This window comes from Corella eumyota, chromosome 4 (assembly GCF_963082875.1).
Source record: "Corella eumyota chromosome 4, kaCorEumy4.1, whole genome shotgun sequence".
Taxonomy (NCBI): Eukaryota; Metazoa; Chordata; class Ascidiacea; order Phlebobranchia; family Corellidae; genus Corella; species Corella eumyota.
In genome coordinates this window covers 8,659,119-8,677,649 of record NC_137493.1, presented here as the reverse complement: position 1 = coordinate 8,677,649, position 18,531 = coordinate 8,659,119, and the positions used below count along the sequence as shown (strand labels likewise).

General features: G+C 32.8%; 3 protein-coding genes across 8 annotated transcripts; 1 reads left to right on the top strand and 2 right to left on the bottom strand.

Moving 5' to 3' along the window:
• Positions 1-289: 289 nt before the first annotated feature.
• LOC145750030 (UDP-N-acetylglucosamine--dolichyl-phosphate N-acetylglucosaminephosphotransferase-like) lies at positions 290-2,935 on the top strand. The gene is made up of 5 exons (XM_082565941.1): positions 290-823; positions 970-1,187; positions 1,404-1,635; positions 2,000-2,188; positions 2,272-2,935. Exons 1-5 carry the CDS (start codon positions 552-554, stop codon positions 2,576-2,578), a joined length of 1,218 nt encoding a protein of 405 aa, XP_082422067.1. The 5' UTR covers positions 290-551; the 3' UTR covers positions 2,579-2,935.
• LOC145750033 (uncharacterized) lies at positions 2,848-7,065 on the bottom strand. Of its 5 annotated transcripts, none has more exons than XM_082565943.1 (8): positions 6,346-6,766; positions 6,118-6,182; positions 5,283-5,414; positions 4,855-4,990; positions 4,586-4,663; positions 4,207-4,379; positions 3,886-4,111; positions 2,848-3,703 (listed from the first exon to the last, which is right to left on the bottom strand). In XM_082565943.1, the coding sequence occupies exons 1-8, from the start codon at positions 6,370-6,372 to the stop codon at positions 3,422-3,424; spliced, it is 1,119 nt and encodes a 372-aa protein (XP_082422069.1). In that variant the 5' UTR covers positions 6,373-6,766; the 3' UTR covers positions 2,848-3,421. The 5 variants fall into 5 exon arrangements, with proteins under 5 accessions (XP_082422069.1, XP_082422071.1, XP_082422070.1 ...); XM_082565945.1 differs by lacking the exon at positions 6,346-6,766 and adding an exon at positions 6,944-7,026 and having other exon boundaries at positions 2,849-3,703; XM_082565944.1 differs by lacking the exons at positions 6,118-6,182; positions 6,346-6,766 and adding an exon at positions 5,495-5,628 and having other exon boundaries at positions 2,849-3,703.
• Positions 7,066-7,873: 808 nt separating this feature from the next.
• Positions 7,874-15,738, bottom strand: LOC145750027 (uncharacterized). Of its 2 annotated transcripts, none has more exons than XM_082565938.1 (3): positions 14,894-15,738; positions 11,281-11,455; positions 7,874-9,010 (listed from the first exon to the last, which is right to left on the bottom strand). In XM_082565938.1, the coding sequence occupies exons 1-3, from the start codon at positions 15,649-15,651 to the stop codon at positions 8,339-8,341; spliced, it is 1,605 nt and encodes a 534-aa protein (XP_082422064.1). In that variant the 5' UTR covers positions 15,652-15,738; the 3' UTR covers positions 7,874-8,338. The 2 variants fall into 2 exon arrangements, with proteins under 2 accessions (XP_082422064.1, XP_082422062.1); XM_082565936.1 differs by having other exon boundaries at positions 11,281-11,462; positions 14,898-15,733.
• Between the last annotated feature and the right edge of the window lie 2,793 nt (positions 15,739-18,531).

The window sequence follows — 18,531 nt, the reverse complement described above, 5'->3', positions numbered from 1 at the left end:
TTACAGTTTTACATGAAATATGATTTTAAATGTTTGTACAGTCAGTCAGTCAGTTAGTCAAACAGTTATAACACCAAATTAAACTTTCACTAAACAACTAAAATATTTCTTAACAAATTAATGTAAAAGATTGGGGACAAATGGTGAAATAGCTTTTGTTACTTATATTTTAAAACTTATTATTCTTTTATTCAAGATATAACAACTGCCTATCAGCCTATTGTTATCTATCACATAAAAAATAAGCAGTTACACTATAGGTAGATGAGCTATCATCAATTAAACTTATTTTATTGTTATTTTTTAGGAATAAAAATCATTGTACAATAATAGTTTATAAAGTTAACTTATCTGTATGGCAGTATGGGAATAAAGGCTCCACTATTTTTCTTCTTCAGACTTGGGTACGCCATTAACAAGGCTTTTTTCGGTTGCCTGTTTAGTGGAACCAGGTTCTTTTTAACCTTTGCAGTGCTTCCGGTTATATCGTGTCAGTTTATGTTGATGTTAGTGGGAAATTAGAAGTTCAACCTTCAAATATAACAAAAACAATGATTGAATTAGATGGCACTCTGTTACTAAATGTGCTTGTCTCTTTTGTTGGTTTTATTCTAACTTCTATGCTTATTCCTTCATTTTCTGATTCTTTTATTGCCGCTGGGCTTTTTGGAAGGGATCTTAATAAGAAATCTAAACAAAAAGTACCAGAAGCTCTTGGTGTTATTTCTGGAGCTGTGTTTTTAGTTTGCATGTTCTTTTTCATTCCAGTGCCGTTTTTCAGTACGTCGTTAAACGGTACAAATCAGTTAATTTTTCATCACAGGTATGAATATGTTATCTGGTAATATAATTTCTATAAATATTGGAATATATCAAATATATAACTTCATAGTTTTAATTACCTAAGATAAAATCCTAAAAGGGTCATTTTTTTATTCAGTTAATCAATTTTAATTTATATACTTTTAGGGAGTTTATTCAATTTATCGGAGCTTTACTATCCATATGTTGTATGGTCTTTCTTGGGTTTGCTGATGATGTTTTAAATTTAAAATGGAGGCATAAACTTACTTTGCCAACGGTTGCATCTCTGCCTTTATTAATGGTGTATTATACAAATATTAGCAACACAACTATCATTGTACCGAAACCTTTACAGTTTTTCATAGGAGTGGAACTAGACTTAGGTTTCTAGCTTAAATTATAAAGTTTATAATTAGTGTATTGTATAGTTGTATTAGTATTAAAGTAACTATCAGTATAGTACTAAGGGCATGGACTGTGTATTATCACATTAAAACATAAATTGTATATACTTATTTTTAAAAATTGTTTTTATATATACCATAACTTTTTCGAAGTAAGCAAGATGTTTTGAGTGGCATACCTTTATTATTTTTTAGGTATCCTTTACTATGTTTATATGGGTATGCTAGCTGTCTTTTGTACAAACGCCATCAATATTTTGTCAGGAATAAACGGCTTAGAAGTCGGTCAATCTGTGATTATTTGTATATCGATTATTATACATAACCTTATTGAGTTACGTGGACCCGAAGCAGCCTATCATAAGTTTTCATTATATTTTATGATGCCATTTTTGGGCACTTCATTGGGATTATTGCAGTATAATTGGTAGGTGTAAATTTTAGCAAGAGTCTCACTAATATTGCATATAATTGAAACCTTATGACTTCGTGCAAAGACAATTTAAAGCTTTGCCTAAGTTACACTCTATACTCGATAGACAGAAGATCTTTTTTGTGTGGTTCACAAATAATAGGTTACTTTTAAATGCAAGAGTTAACAGGAGAATCTGAAGACTTGTAACTATTTCTAAGCACAGTGCTGTTGTTATTACGAAAATTTCAACAACAGCTAAAGCCAGGCTATGTGCCTTACCACTTTGAAGGGTGCAATGCTTGGCACTTAAACTATTGTTTTACACTGTAAGCTTTTTTGACTTTTCTATATATTTAAAGTCGCTCTATTTTTCTAGGTATCCTTCCAAAGTTTTTGTTGGCGACACTTTTTGTTATTTTGCTGGAATGACTTTTGCTGTTGTTGGAATTCTTGGCCATTTCAGCAAAACTATGATCCTGTTTTTTATTCCACAAGTTCTAAATTTTCTTTATTCTCTGCCACAATTATTTCGATTTATACCCTGTCCAAGACATCGGTTGCCAAAGTATGTAGTATATACATTAATTAAGAATATAAATGTATAGTTCAAAAAAAATTTTTATCATTAATATTTCTTTAATTCTGTAGATTTAATCCTGAAACTGGTCTTATAGGAATGAGCAAAGCCACTTTTAAAACTTCTGAAATTAAATTTCCTGGTGGTATGGTGTTAAGCCTTGCTGAAACATTTGGAGTTGTTTCTATTAAAAGGGGGTTGGGTGAAGAAGGGGACCATATTGAATGCAATAATTTAACGTTGAATAATTTTCTACTAAAATTGTTTGGCCCAATGCACGAAAGGTCACTTACAGTACTTTTACTTTTCATACAATGTTTATGCTCTGGCGTTGCTTTCTTTATAAGGTATTATCTGAGCTCTATATTTTACAATTAAAATTCCTTTTTTTTTCATTTTTTGTTTGTTGTTGTCAGTGGAAGCAGCCTATTTTTAATATTTACATTCCATATTGATATGTGGATGTCTATATATAATGTTTTTGTTATATGTGTGATTTGCACTTTCCCTAGGCTGTGTAATACCTTTTTATTTGCTTTGATTTAAAAGTTTTTGAGAAAATTTAGTTTTTCAATTGGGTTGACTTTTTTATTATTACAAATTTTTCTTTCTATGCTAACTGATAATGAAAAAAAATGATTTGTATATATAAAGAATATGTACATGGTAATTACTTCTTTTTAAATTAATTTAACAAAAAAACATGTATGCAAATATAAAAACGCCCGTTAAATATACGTTTTGTGTATTTAATAAATCTAAGTAATACAAGCCTAGATCACACATAAAAATTTTGTGACTACAACCTAGGCAGAAGTGCATGTGCGCTATTAAAACCAATATTTACAGGTAAGACGTTCTTGTCCATGTAAAAACACGACTTAAACTTGTGAATCGTGTATAGATTTTAGTGTATAATAAGTACAAAAATGTATATTTACAATCATTTTAACTTTGGCGAATTTTGAAAAAAGTAGCTGGCTTTCGGAAGCAGCGCTAGTTAAGCTAGCAACTTACGTAAATATGCTGAGAAGAAGTAAAATTGATCCTTACATATTTACACTATTCGAGGCCTGAAAATAGTCATTTAAAAAACAAGATGACTAATTTTATGTTGTTATAAAAATAGAAAAACGTAGTTTAAAAAATCTTTGCAATTTGAAAAAAATCACGAAAATGGGAAACAGAGAGAATGTTACTGCGTTAAAATTTTCGCGTCAATTAATTACTCTCCTCCTCCTGACCATCTCCAACCTCTACTTCTCTTGGTTTTCCCGCCAACAAGCTTCTTTGGACGTTGACTAGCATCCTCATCTCGTCCTCCCTGGCTCTCAACTCCAGGTTATCGCGCACCACCTTGCGGTTCTCACTTTGTACGACCTCGTTGTTAGTTCGCAGACGTTCGTTCTCAGATCGAAGACCTGTGTTGTTGTCCCGGACCTTAAGATTTTCGCCGCGAACCTCCTGGTTTTCATCCCGAAGCGCTTGGTTCTCACCTCGAACCTATAACGTAAAAATGTGCATTTTGCCTATATAGTTTATGTGAAACCATATTGTTATAAATTATACGGGGCAATATTTTAAAATAATGGGATAAAATATCCAAACGTGTTATTTTAAAATCTCTGTGGAATTACAATAAAATCAGTTTTTTTTTCAGGCGGAAAAAATAAATAGATTTTCACCTTCATATTTTCACTTCTCATATCACCAGCTTCGTCTCGCAATTTCCCGTTATCCACTCTAACTTTTTGGTTCTCAGACCTCAAGGCTCCATTTTCATTCCTTAAATCTTGGTTTTCAAGTCTCAGTTTCTTGTTTTCGTCTCTGAGTTTAGCGTTCTCAGTACGAACAAGTTCGTTTTCATCACGTGTTTTGTTGTTTTCCTGGCGAAGATCTTGGTTGTTTTCCCTAAGTTTTAAAAACAAAAACAATTAATTTAGTATTATTTCACTATTTTTTATATTCTACTCTTAAAGAGAAATTATTAGGTCATCACTCTTTACCTTACGCTGTCACCGTCTGTTCTTAATCTATCAGAGTCGTCCTTGAGGGTTGAATTCTCACAGTTTAGTCTTGTGTTTTCCTCTTTGCACCGCTTGAGGTCTCTTTCGAGCTCGATAATTGTTCCCAAAGTTTCGTCTTTGTCGGCTTGAAGACATTGGATTTTACGGAGCAACTGTAACAATATTTTAGAAATAAAATCGACAAATATCTAATGTAAAATACATTTATTTTACCAATTATATATTTTTTCTATACTGTGATATTTTTTAGTATGTGTTCTAATTACTCTATGACGCAGTTTTTATATTTATTAAGGCTAGCTTATACCCCAACCATAAAAATTCATAAAAAAAACGATGGCTAATGCTAAAGTCTTACATCCATTCTTTCTTCCTCTCCGTCAAGATATCTTCTGATGTAATCGATCGCAACTTCTTTTGCGATTCTACGCGATCTCTAAATAACAAAAAAATAGAGTATTATCCAAATTTTGGGTTTAATTAAATTTAAGTTTTTAGTTCACAAACGCTAGTGCTTTTATATCAAAACCCACAAATGATCTTGAGTTTTATAGTGGTGCTCATATAAAGATATAGAATAATATATAGGGTCTTTAATTTTGAATACATTTAAACTTATGGTTGTACCGGTGGGCTGTGAATTCCGGAATCCATTTCTTCTTTAATACATCTTCTGTTCCATTCCATTTTCGCAGCAGTGCTGTACTGAAGCTGCTTCAACCTGTCCGAGTCGGTCAAAAATAACATGACGTCATCGTCATTCCTGTGACAATAAAACCATTTGTTGGTGATAGTATTAGCATCGTTTAAATTTCGCGCTAAAACTGAAAATGCCCATGAATATTTAATGATATTACACTACATTATACAGGTCAAGGGTTTACTGGCAAATATTTAAATAAATAAATACGTTTTACATAATGCTTTACTTCTAATTATTATTTTTCTTACATTGTATATGTAATTACTTAGCTTTGCAAATTAAGGTATTTGCTGACTTGGGTAATTTTTCAATTAATAAAAACTTGTTGATATGCCCAATAGATTTATTTTACCTGTATTGTATACGCAGTACACTCAAGACGTCAGTTAAAGCGCAATCCCAACTCTGATGTGTCGGACTGGTGTAGGCTGTTAATGCAGATGACATTCCTCTTGGGCTTAATTTACTCATACTAGGATAATCTCTGCAAAAAAAATATTAATTTTAAATTACTTATTACACTTTTCAGGTTTGTTACCTAGTATTTTTTCTTAGATTACTTACGTAAGGCTACTGTTTGGGCTATCAGCAAACGATCTATGGCCATTCATTTTATATTTTTTATTAGTTAAATTCTAATTTTCAAGAATAAAATTTAATAGTTTCAATAACCTTCTCCAGTATGACTTTGACCTCTAAATTATACAAAACTTGTTAAGTGTCCTTTTTCTATTATCCCTACTCTCTGCATTGGTCTGTACTGGTCTAATATGGTATATAGATTTCTATTAAAATGGCTTAAACTGTCGTAGCGAAAAACCTGAAATAATTCGAAGAGGTTTGAAGGGTCGCCACACAAAGAATACCCGGGTCCTACGAATTCCTTAATTCGTCTCGTTACGCTTATTACTTAAACTAATTCTTACACAATAAAGAAACCACTACAACGCAATAAGTTTATAATTTTATAAGAAATAAAGACTGACATTTATTTAAATTTAGGCAAAATATGCTATGTTTGTCATTATCAACTTGGTTGATATATTACCCTAGCTTTGGTTGATATATTACCCTAGCTTTGAGTTTTAATTTGTAACATTACGTTTGATTGAGCACACAGAGCAAACATGCTAAGTGTCCTGATTAAAATACAAATAATAAAAGCATACAAACGCTCGTGCGATTACCTCTCCATTCGATCCAAAGTCAACTTGAATAACGATGCTGCTACCGAATCCTGCCCGTTTTCAGCCTAAAGTTAAGCGACAAACAATCGTAAGCAACATAACCGGTTAAATTTTAAATTTTAGAATCAATATTGAAGATATCCTTATAAACCATTGGTATAATATTTCTTTATTTTACTTAAATAAATTATAATCGCCTTTAGAATGTGTTAATATACAAATATTTACCGTTAATTGATTCTGTTGGTCACTCATAATTTTTCGTTTAATTTTGTTCGATATTTTAGCTACGATTACATCTATACTGATTTCAAATATAATGTTTGGTTAACGCGGTATAATCCTAGCCAAACAATAACATTCAAACGCGGTTTCGATTTTTTAATAAGAGCAGAGCAATTTAAAAAAACGATACTTCGTTTTTTTCGGTATAAACGGGACTTACGTTATGCTTTATATTAGGTAGAATCAATACAAATAGTTTCTTTGTACGGGTTTTAAACAACGAATAGAATTTAAATCCAAGCAAGAAACACTAAACAAAACTGTTCTTTTTAAATTTATGTTTTGAGTTAATTGTATATTTTCTTCCAAAATAAACAGAAGGTCGTTTTTTGCTAAAACATTTGCTAAAACTTTAATCCTTTATACCCTGCATAATTAATAGAAAACTAACTTCTGTACTATTCTGTTTACATACAGCAAAAAAAAATACAAAAAAATATATATAACACATACCTTAAAAAACTGTTCAGTTCAAATGGTTAGTATTACTTAAAAAATGGTTGCAATAGTTAGTTAATGTGTGCGATTTTTATTTTCTTACCGAAAACTTGAAGTATTTTTTTGCTTAGAGCAATACAAATTTGTTGCTTGCTGTCAGACCTTGAATTGTTTGTCGTTACAATATTGTAACAAGTCGAAAGCAGGCATTTAATTAAAGCGTATATTGGGAGTGGTAACTTTGGCGTGGGCAAGCTAAAGTCCCTTGTTCTGATTCAAAGGCTCTCCAATTACCGAATGATAGAGATGTAATCAAACTTAAAACAAATGAATAGCCAGCCTTGGACAATAGAAATTCCGTAGCTATTTAACAATGCATGAGCCGAGCGCTTAGTTAAAGGGATTTAGTCGCCAAGGCTACGGCGTTGGCTATATCATAAAATTAGCTTACCAAATTCCTAAAAAAACTGTGTCAAAGAGGTTAAAATGTCACATTTCTCTTTGTTTATATCATGTCGGAAACCACACTCTTATTGATGCCCATATTTATACCATTCCCAGTCAATATTTTGTCAATCGATGTCAGTTTTTAATTGGAATTGTTTTGATTCGAAAACCTATTTATATAACTGTCATTCTTGATATCAAAGTGAATTATTTAAAAAATTTAATACCGGCTTGTATACGTTATAAATAGAGTGACAAATAGTCTCTAGTTGAAAGTCATTTAAAGGACTAACGATGCACGTAGCCAGTTGACTGTGTATACTTTAATTTAAAAGAATAACTTACCCAAATTAAGATTTCAATATTAAAGACCTCGTTAAATTTTTAAATTAATTCTTCGTAAATGTATACTTCAAACATCTAACGATGTTAAACAAAATTTAAATCTTTGGCGCCACCATGCGAAAGAAAATTTTAAAACTAAAACCATTGTCATTAATATTATTTTAAAATTTTTTTGTTAATTTAATATTTCTTAATGTAGTTGGTCAAATTTGTATTTCTGAATTATTCTTTATTAGCACTTTATTACGTTCAACTATGCACGCTAAAATGTACAACAATATTTCAAAATTATCTCGTTTTAAATGTTTGTGTTAATTTGTTTAGCTTTTTGGCTTGTAGGAGTTATATGGTAATTTAGTATTGCTGTATGGTGTTAGAAAACATCAAAAATGACACAATAAAAAATTGATGCAGACGAATACAAACTTAAAAAAATGAAAATTTGTTGCATGAGTTTATAAATAAATATGATAAGTTTGGTACATAAGGAAAAGTAAAAAATGTTTAGCACTTTGGGTGAAAAAGTATAAGAACAGCATTGGTAAACGAGACTTAACCTTGATTCTGTGATACAGTTTTTACACAGTTGCTGAATTGTTCACGATAATGTCTTATGTGATTGGACAGCATGTAATGTGGTAGCACCAGTAGGTTATGATACATTTACAGCGTCGATATCTAAAAAAATATTCCACAAATAACCGTTTCATTGTGGCGAAGGCTGCATCCCTAACCCGTGGGTTAATACAGGAGCAGATTGATCGTTAGGCTGAGGGTTATGTGACCCTGTAGGCCCGTAAGAATCGTATTGGGGTAATAGGGCTTGATGTGGTGTGTGGTTGGGTAAAATGGCGGCCGGGTAGTCGTGGTATGTTGTGTTGGGGTGGTGGAAGGGTTGGGGATGGTGAGATATTTGATAGTAAGGCTGATGGGTGCTTAAGTTAGCAAGTCTGTGGTAAGGATGGGAGCTACCGGTAGAGAAAGGTTGGGATTGTAACTGAGGGGATAGAGACGAGGATTGACTCGACACTAATGTGTTGTTAGGTTGAAACGGTAGGCTGGAATTTTCGGGGTATGTGCTACCGTTGGTTTCGGGCTCAAGTTTGTGATTTGGGTACTCGACTGGAACTATATTATTGGCTGCTTCTAAAGGCAATATTTTGTCGTCGATGATTCCGTTCTCTTGAAGTTTCGCTTTCTTGTCTGCATCGCCATAATTCGGAGAATCGTCGTCATCGACTGATATTTCATCGTCTGACCCCCCTTCCTTCTTTATTCGCCTTTCTCCATTCTTTAAAGCTTCTTCCTTTTCTCCTTCGCCGCCATCTTGTTTCAAGCGACGCCATTTTGCACGACGGTTTTGAAACCAAGTCTTAACCTGCAAAAATAAAAGAAAAATAGTGAAAATACAATAACAAGTTCTAAAATGCTTAAACCAATTCCTTAAAGATAACATAACGTGCCATATTGTAAGTTAAAAACATTAGTCATTGCGGGCAAACTAGTTTAAAGATTTCAACTTGTTTACAAGCTCGACTCTAGGACGAGCGGAAGACGTCGCGTGCTGTGCCAGGTCGAACGCACTAAGCATGGCCTTTCCAGTTTCCTGTTGTTGTACAAAGCCCGGGGCGCGCGACCACTGAGCACATTGCGCATACGCGTCGACAGTCGGACAAACCGGATGACAAACTCCAAGCATATTCCTTTTATAGCAGTAGCCTGGTTCTTGCTTATGTGTTGGTTTTTAGCTAGTTGCACGCGAGCGACTGCGAAACGCGACATTCTTTCCGGAGTTTTCAGTCTCCCCTTTCCCAGTTGCCACCAGCAACAAAATTTGAATGCAATGACGTAGGCAACAAAAGCCCTGGCGCGCAAATTTCCTTAGCCAGGATGAGGGTTTCAAATTTCCAATTTATATTGTGCGCAATATTGGAAAATTTACGAATATGCATTATTCAAAATGTGTGGGCGAATATATTTAAATTAATCCGGAGTTTAACTACTATTTGCCATGCCTTTAAACATGACAATCTAAACTTAGTCACATTTCTTAACCATTGGATTAGACGAATTGGCTTATTAAGCTTCTCAATAAAGCACGAAATGATGCTTAATGAGTGAAATATATCTACAAACTACATCCTATTCTAAATAACGTAGGTTAGTATGTTTTAATACAAGCTTGTTATAGTAAAGCTATTTCATGCGAGTAGATTAAGAACAACTATTTCCGTATATGCCTTATACTACGCGACGATTATCGATCAGTAGTATTGCAACGAAGTGGCAGTTATTTAATCAATCTATATGCCGAATATATATTGATTATATTACCCTTTCATAGTAAATGTCTTTATTGTAACAAAATGTGTATATACCGCCACTGCCATTCACTATAAGTAATGTAGTAAAAAGAGAAAGCATTAATTTAATAAAATTGATGATAGGTTTATGGAGGATCTATTAAATAAATACATTTTAACACAGTTATAAATTTTAACTCTAGCCAAAATTAATGCAATTGGGTTCGTAGTTTTCGCACTACTTTTGACATAACATTTAACTTTTACAGTCAAAACTATAGCAGTTTTATGCGATATTTATACCAGTATATTGCTTGCAATCGAGCTTGCGTGTTCGGCATAACAGGCTGTCGGGTTTCAATAGCAGGAAATTGCTGCTCAGTTTACATGGATGGGAATTAATAACATGAAGCGTATGGTACTTTAGAGTATGCATGAATACGTGGGCCGTTCTACATAGCTTCAAAGAACAACATTGAAAGAGGTTAACAGCAAAACAGGGTCGCAATTTCCCACCATTGAAAACGCATCAAGGTCGTGTTGAATTTGTATAGGAAATATTTATCATTAATCATCATAACTACACAACACTTTTTTATTTATCGAAATGTTGTTTGAACACAGACCCTGCCAATATATATATGCGATAGTATTAACTGGTATTCAAAATGTATTTGTTTAAAAACAATTTGCTTTTTCATTGGGCAACAATTAAAATTAAGTAATGACTTAAATTTATTATGATATTTTATTTTTAAACAGCTCAAAAATAACTGGGATGTGGAAACTGTTATGCGAAGTTTGATCGACATTTTCTATGAATTAATTTAATTTAATTTTTAGACCAATAGGTTTCACATGTGTTATTGTAATCAAACTATTATTATGACCGCTATAATATAACCACTCTTTGGCTTATTTGCTACAATAAGCTGTCAGATTGAGCTGGAAAGGGGAAACAGGGGGTCACGTGACATCCTGTTCCTATGCCAACGGCGCGCATTCCCTACAGGCATGGAGTGGTCGAGGCGAGCGTATTCTCACAACGTTTCGAACCTATGAGCGATGACGCATTTCGGGAAAGCCGGGAAGTGGGGAAAATTTTCAGCGAAACTAAAGTTTAGAATTTCGCTTGCGTGGGAAGAATTGTTTTTTTCATTTCAGTCGTAATATAATTCTTCCTTATTCAAATAAGCAAGTCGAAAGGCTTTTTCTCGAAAACTTTTCGTTTAATACATATCATTTTTAATGAAGTATTTTAATATAATTTAAAGATACATAACGACTGTTTCTGTATAAGCCATCACTTATTATTTAATATTGATTTTATAAACAGTAGGTTTACCTGTCGTTCAGATAGTTGTAACGATTTTGCCAATTTTTTTCGTTCTGGGGGTGAAAGATATTTCTGGGCTTCAAATTTTTTTTCTAGTTCGGCTGTTTGGTCATTCGAGAATCTGACTTGACCACCCTTTCTTTTATGCATACTTCTATGCACAAATGAACCCCAAATCATCGGTCTACCCACTGCAAAAAATGAATAAAATTTTTTAAATGAATAAATTGTTGTTTAAATTTATACTATAGTACACTTTATTGTTTAATTCTGTTTTTTGTTAGTTCCATTTTTTAAAATTTGAAAAAAATAATAAAAAAAACAAAAAAATTATTTTTAATAAAATTTTATTTTTATTTAGCGTGTTTTTAATTCAAACTATAGTTTTTTAATTTTTTTGTTACAAATAAGTGTAAAATGATTAAAAAATATTTAAGGTTGCCACAATTTACGACATGTTTAAAACTCGTCATAATCATTCGCTTCACATTCTTGATTGACGTCCCAACAAATAAAAAAGGCGCCAACCCCGTGTTTACTTCCAACATTGTTATATCTTGTCAAACAGCAATGAACTAATAATGTATTGCCGCTACTGAACCAGATATAAATATTTGCCAACTTAAATTTAAGACACTGGATCCAAGAATCTTCCGATAGGCGCAAGCCAAGATTAGTTTTGTGGTCTTTTTTTATACTTTTTAACGACCCGGCGCCGCTTACTGATGAGTTGATTCGACTTATAAAGTAAAATTACTCCATATAAGTTAAACACTTGTTCTAAAACACTAGTGGGGGTCTGTTTTGACTGCGGTTCCGCAATAAACTTGTTTGAATAAAACAGCCAATGACGTAATCAGGGGTGATTAAACAATTTGGACAACGTTTTTTGTATGTTTATTGATAATTATTGCCAATAAAAATCTACTTTTTATGGAGTTTTAGTAGTAAATTTTTTCGAGTTTCGCGCCATGCGACAATTTTGTATATTTTAAATTTTGAAAGCAGTTTTTGCTATATATGTTTTTACAGCGTTTGTTTTGGTATTATGTTGACAGGGAAATATCTAAAGTGCCTTAAGTCAATTTGCACTGAGTTTGTTAAGGCTCCACTTACAAGCGATGAATCAAACATATAAAGATAGAGCTACTTCGCCAAAATAAATCAACAAATCTAACATTTGCATATCACAAAGCGCGAAAAAAACGTGTGAATGGATTGAAGTAATGTGCTTGACAATTAATAATGTAATGGCCTCTCTATCGGCAGCAATTAACGGCTTACTTTCAGTGAAAAACAAACAGATCGCAGCAATACAGGTTATAGATATCTTTGGCCATTTAAATCATACGCTGATAAGAAGACGCCAATATAGTTCAATATAACATACGAGATAGATTTGGGGGTTTATGGTTAGCAAACATTGTTGGGGACAGTATGTCGGCGTATTATACAAGGCCACTTATCATGACATAATTGCTTGTTTTATTACGCACAAGCACATACTCACTATAGCTATGTTATTGCCCAAATCTCGTTCTATAAACTTTATTGAATTTTATGAACAACATTGTTGATAACAATTAAAATCAATTACCCTAAGGGCCATTATACTAATAAACGATTTATACCTAAAGAAAATGTTGAGCGTTGAATTGATAAATCAAAAAAATGAAAAACGGGCTTAGTTAATTATGCTACACCAGTCGATTATATCACACTTTAATTGCATATTAATAGAGTGCAAATATTGAACTTTACTTAATGCAAACTACATGCGATTAGGACATGTCAGCTAATAAAAAACCCGCAAGAATCTGACAATACGCTCTTTCATTTGCTTTGTTTTGATTGCTTTAATTTCGCGACATATCCCTGCCTAGTTAATATACAACAAACAATTTCGGATTGGCTTATTCCTTTAACGAATACGCGTTGATTTAAGGTCAATGCGCGGTTGTAAAGGCCAACTAATTGCAGGTTGATTGCAAGGTTAAATTAATGTATGTCAAAACATGTACAATCTGACAAAAAATGTTTAATTTGATTTTGAAAAAATTGTATCTACTCCAAAAAAAAGCAGTAGTTTTTTTTTGTTATAATAAACACTACCTATGATATAAAACTTTTACCACCGCTTTTAGTAGCTTTTAGTCATATTTTTGTATGGAAATTTTAAGGGTAGCTTGTTGGTGTTATTTTGATATTAAGCAACTTTGCTTTCATGTTGTAGAAAACTTGTCTCAAGTATTTTGCGAACACATACACGTCCAAAGGTGCCGCGAAGTCTAGTGTTGTGTTTGTAAATTTTCCGAAATTGCTTAGCCTGGAAAACGTTCCTTAAACGGGAAAACGACGTGGTCACGTGACCACCAACTTCAACACGTGACTTTGAGCGACCAAATGACCTGAGATTGATATTCTGCTTATTTAGCATGCTTATAAAAATATGCAACATACCGGGTATAAAAAAATCTACAATTTTTGCTTAATTTTACTTCAACTTTTTGGGCAAAAATGAACAAGCTCTTTTGGCATAGCATAACTAAGAATTACGTTTTATAATCCTGACAAAAACGGAAAATTTTTTGGTGACGTTCTTCAAGAATTTGTTAAATCCAAATGTTTTCGTTTCGTGAACGAAGCAAAAACGTTTAACGACATTTTAAGGAAACTGCCCAGCTAATATATTGATGCGTCACTTGATCGGCGTGAAATCACGTACTAAATGTGACATCATAATAATATGTTTATGACAAAACATTTAATGCCGAAAACGAGTGAAAATTCGATTTACGGTGCAACCAAATAATTACAAAAATTAATAAATATTTCAAAAAGCCGATGCGTTTTATTTTTATAAAACATAACAAAATTGAAAAATGTTTCAATAAAATTAATGTTTATTTTAACGAAAATTCGTTTCATAATAATTACAATTTTTTTTAAAACTTGCCTTATAAATAATTAGTTAATTGGTTTTTTTAATTTTTGATAACATTTAATTCAAAGTTAACTTTCAAATTTACGCTTATTTACAATGTTAAAATGTTAAGTAGGTTCTTGGTAAAATAACGCTGTTTATTAAAAATTATTTATTTCAAACGCACTGCCAAATTTATATTGTATTATGCAATTTGATATTTTCCTCTTTTTCACTATATTTAAATTTACATGAAAATGTAACGTTGCAAATTTCGACACACTTTCATATTTGTTATTCTGGTTTAGTTTAATTTTAATTCATTTTTCTATTACGTAAACAATATTGCAAGTGCCGTAATAAACACAATTTTAACATAAAAATTTTTATTAATGTATTGTATTAAAAACTGTATTATACTTTTAATTAATTTTTTTATAATTTTTATTTGGATTTTTTATGAAACTGACATATTTGTAAACTAAATCTTAACGTGGTCAAGTTTTACGGCCGCCATTTTGATTTGTTTAAAATCGGTGGTCGTGAACTTTTCTATTACTAATCCAATTACTTGTCACAAATTTAATGTTTTTCGATATTTTTAGCAATTTTATTTTTTTGGGGGGGCTTTTATAAGAAAATTTTAAATATTTCTTCAGTTTTCCTAGTTTAGGATTTTAACAACAAAAAAGTTTTAACTCACCTTTTGGAAACGAACGATCTAGAAACCAGCTTGTGTAAGAATCGGGCCTCGGGTAGGGGTAAATTGGGGCGCCAGGGGGGCCGTGTGGGGGAGGTCCACTTCCGTAAGGTCCCGGGCCGTATTGCATCGCCGACGGGTTATAAGGACTTTGAAGCCCGCCAGGACCGTCATACATTCCCGATCCTCTTGGATAACCCGATCCGGGGTAAGTAAGCATGGAAGAATGGTGACTGGGTACTGCTTGAATTGGGGTCGGAACAAGAGGTCGAGTTACATGTTCTGGGCGGGTTAAAGCACTGGATGGGTGCATATTGGGAGGGGAAGGGGTAATGTAACTGTTGTCGCCCCCGTTTGATGGGGCGGATAAGTAAGGCGACGACGGGCCGTGAATCGACCCGTGCTGTTCCCCGTTTGACGGGTGATGATCCTGAATACAAACCCCATTTTGTGGGGTTAAAATATCAGGGGCGTTATGCATCATCGAGTTAATATGCCCGTTCGGTGACGCGTTGGGCAACGCGGTTAATTTGTTCAACTCAGGTTCCCCGTTTACTCTGCTAATACCCACAGTAGACCCCGCGTCTTGTTCTTCGTTGGGTTGCTGTGATGTGGGGCCAAGTATATTGTCGATGTAAAACGGGGTGGGTTGATGGGCGACGTATGGGGTGTTGGATGTCATGGAGTTTCCTGGGGTTGAAAATGTGGTTGCTACCGGACTCTCAAATTGCATCATGTTATCAAAAAACTTCACCATTTGGCATAATTACTCTACAAAAATAAAGTTCAAAAGTTAAGTGGGTTACCCTTATTCGCAATTTCATTCATCTTCCAAATTATATTCTAATATAAAGGGTATTTTTGTTGTTGTTTACGTTTTGTTAAGAATTTACTAATTTAAACTACTGTATATCCATTTATAGTTACTTCGTGCACAAGTAAACTGTCTTATTCAATATAAATTATTTTATAAAAGTCTGCGATGCTGTTTCTGTAAGCCAAAATACTTCTAGAACTTTACTATATATAAAAAAAAGTCTCCTAATTCCATGCGCTACTCTGGCATTGTGTGACCTGTAGAGTAGATATAGCAAGCTGCTCGCTCAAACAGGAAACGTAACGTTCTACCAATTTGCTATATAGCTTACCCTGCTACGCAAGGCTGTAATGTCTGGGCGAGCTAGCAACGCAAATAGCTGGGAATAGGTTTTTAAAAAGCAAGCATGGTGGTAGCTTATACATTGGCTCTGCTCAAAACATGCGTGGGCCTGGTGTGCAGATTATAAATAACGCCGGTCTGATTAGTAGGTGATTAATTTTAATATGAATTTCAGAAGCTGTTATAAGCACTACTGCGCTTAATATAAATACCAAGTGGTCTATCGATAGCCGAATATAAATAAAGTCAATACAGGAATACATATGCACAGATGATTGGCGGAATGACTTCAAATATACAATAAATTTCTAATTTCTATATTTATTCACAAATACTATTCATATCATGATTCTAAAATGTGCTTACATTATTTTTTTTTATAAAATCACACAAAATAAAATTTCAAACTATAAATTTTACAATTTTTTGTTTTGTTTCTAAATTTTTTCTGAATAAATTACAATTATGTCAACTTCTGTTAAAACCTAATTTAAGTGATGTTACTATCTAAACATTACATGAAGGCAAAAACTTCCACAATAATAGCCCATATCCAGTTAAAATCCATTTTGAATAGATGTTTATTTTGCGAAGTGAAACATACGTGAATACTTCTTTGAAGTAAACGGAAATTTTGATTCAACGTTTAGTAAATACGTCACTTGCTAAAATAAGCTAAAAAGAAACATTTTTGGGGCAGCTGGGTTTGGGATAACTAACCAAACTTGGGTTCATATTTTTTTATAAAAAAAAACATAATATAAAAAATATTTACAGTGATCTTGCAATATTTGAGATAGCTTCTTAAAATTAAAAAGTATTCTAACAGTATTAAACTTGCTACAGTGTCAAGGTACAATCTTTTACACACTAGTATTATTACGCCAAATTCAGTATATTAACGAATACTCAAGCTTTAAATTTTACTTTACCCAATTAACATGAAAAAAAATTGTAAATTAAAATATTTTTTAAAACTTCCCAAGACGCTGCTATTCTGATCAGATCCGGATCAAAGAAATTCTTGATCTTTTGATTTGTATCAAACGGCACGTAACTGACCGCGGGACTTTGATATAATTCGACAACAATGGGCAATATACTTAAAATAACGACGTATTGGCGAAATGTTGCGCTATAAGTTGTCTCACCTATTATGACGTCACATTCCTTGGTGTTATGACGTCACTTATCTTGTTATGAAATCCTGAGGACGGCGTTTTTGGGGACAAGTGGCGAAATATCCGAAAAAAGAAAGAATTAAAAAAATTTATAATTGAGTCATTTTTTTAAATATGTTTAACATTCTAAATTTAGTTAAAATCCTAAACGCTAAATACCCTTTGTAATTTATTTACCATTTCGTGTGCTATTGCGATGACATTGAGTGTTACTAGTTGGGCTAATTAACGAGTTCTGAACGAGCCCCAAAGTGGATCGAAATTCAATTGAATTAGCCTAAAAACGTAAACGCTGTATCGTTAATTGGCACTCATGCACATCAATGGTCGGTCATACAGCCCCAGCTAATTACCGTTTACATTTTTTGACAATGACGCCGAAAGGAGCTCATTAGCCATCGTTTCACACTGTTTTATTGGTGATACGAAACAAGACGGCACACTCCTATTTAAAATCCTTGAGCAGACTCTTTTCGGGGGTAAACCAATGTGGCCTTTAGAAGCTTAAAATAGTTCGGTGTAATTATATCAAAGCGGCATCGAAAACAAATTGTTTTGTTGACTGTTATGTAAAGTTGCGTTTGAAGTGGCCGTTTCGTGAATTATCAAACACATCCTGAAAAGGCTAAGTACCTTCAAGTGCGCCCTCTAATGGTACTTATATTAATACAGTTTATTTACCCAGCTTGTTGCCTAAAATGATTTGCGGTAATTGGACAAATGTTGCAGGTACAAGTCGCTTCAATTGCGTTATCTTATCAAGGCAAACTGTATTACTTATAAAACTGAAAGAAATATTTTTAAAGCATTAATTTTTGACTTATTCAATTTTTTAAAAAGATGTATTTTTGAATTCTGGGTTTTTTAATACATTTCTATAGGCTTTAATTGTTAAATGTTTTTAAAAAAAGCGTGTTGTGTGTTAAAACAACATGTAGCATCACCATGATTTTTACTGCTGAGTATTTTTGTAGCGCAAGGTGATGTTCGTTTGATCTGAAATATTGCTCTAAATTTAATTTCTAACTTTTTGACCATTTAAAATTCAACTACATTTTTTTAAAAATCTTAACCACCAAATTTTTAACATTAGCAGAATCAATACATATTACTGCAAAAAAATTTTTTTAACTGTTACATATAAACCGGTATAGTTTATAAATTTGTTAATAACTTGTATTTAATGTGCACATTACGTAAACGTGTTAAAAAATAAGATCAATTCTAGCCTGTTATTAAATATACTAATTAACGTCGCTTGTACGCTAATTAGTGTAATATCAATTTAATTTAAATT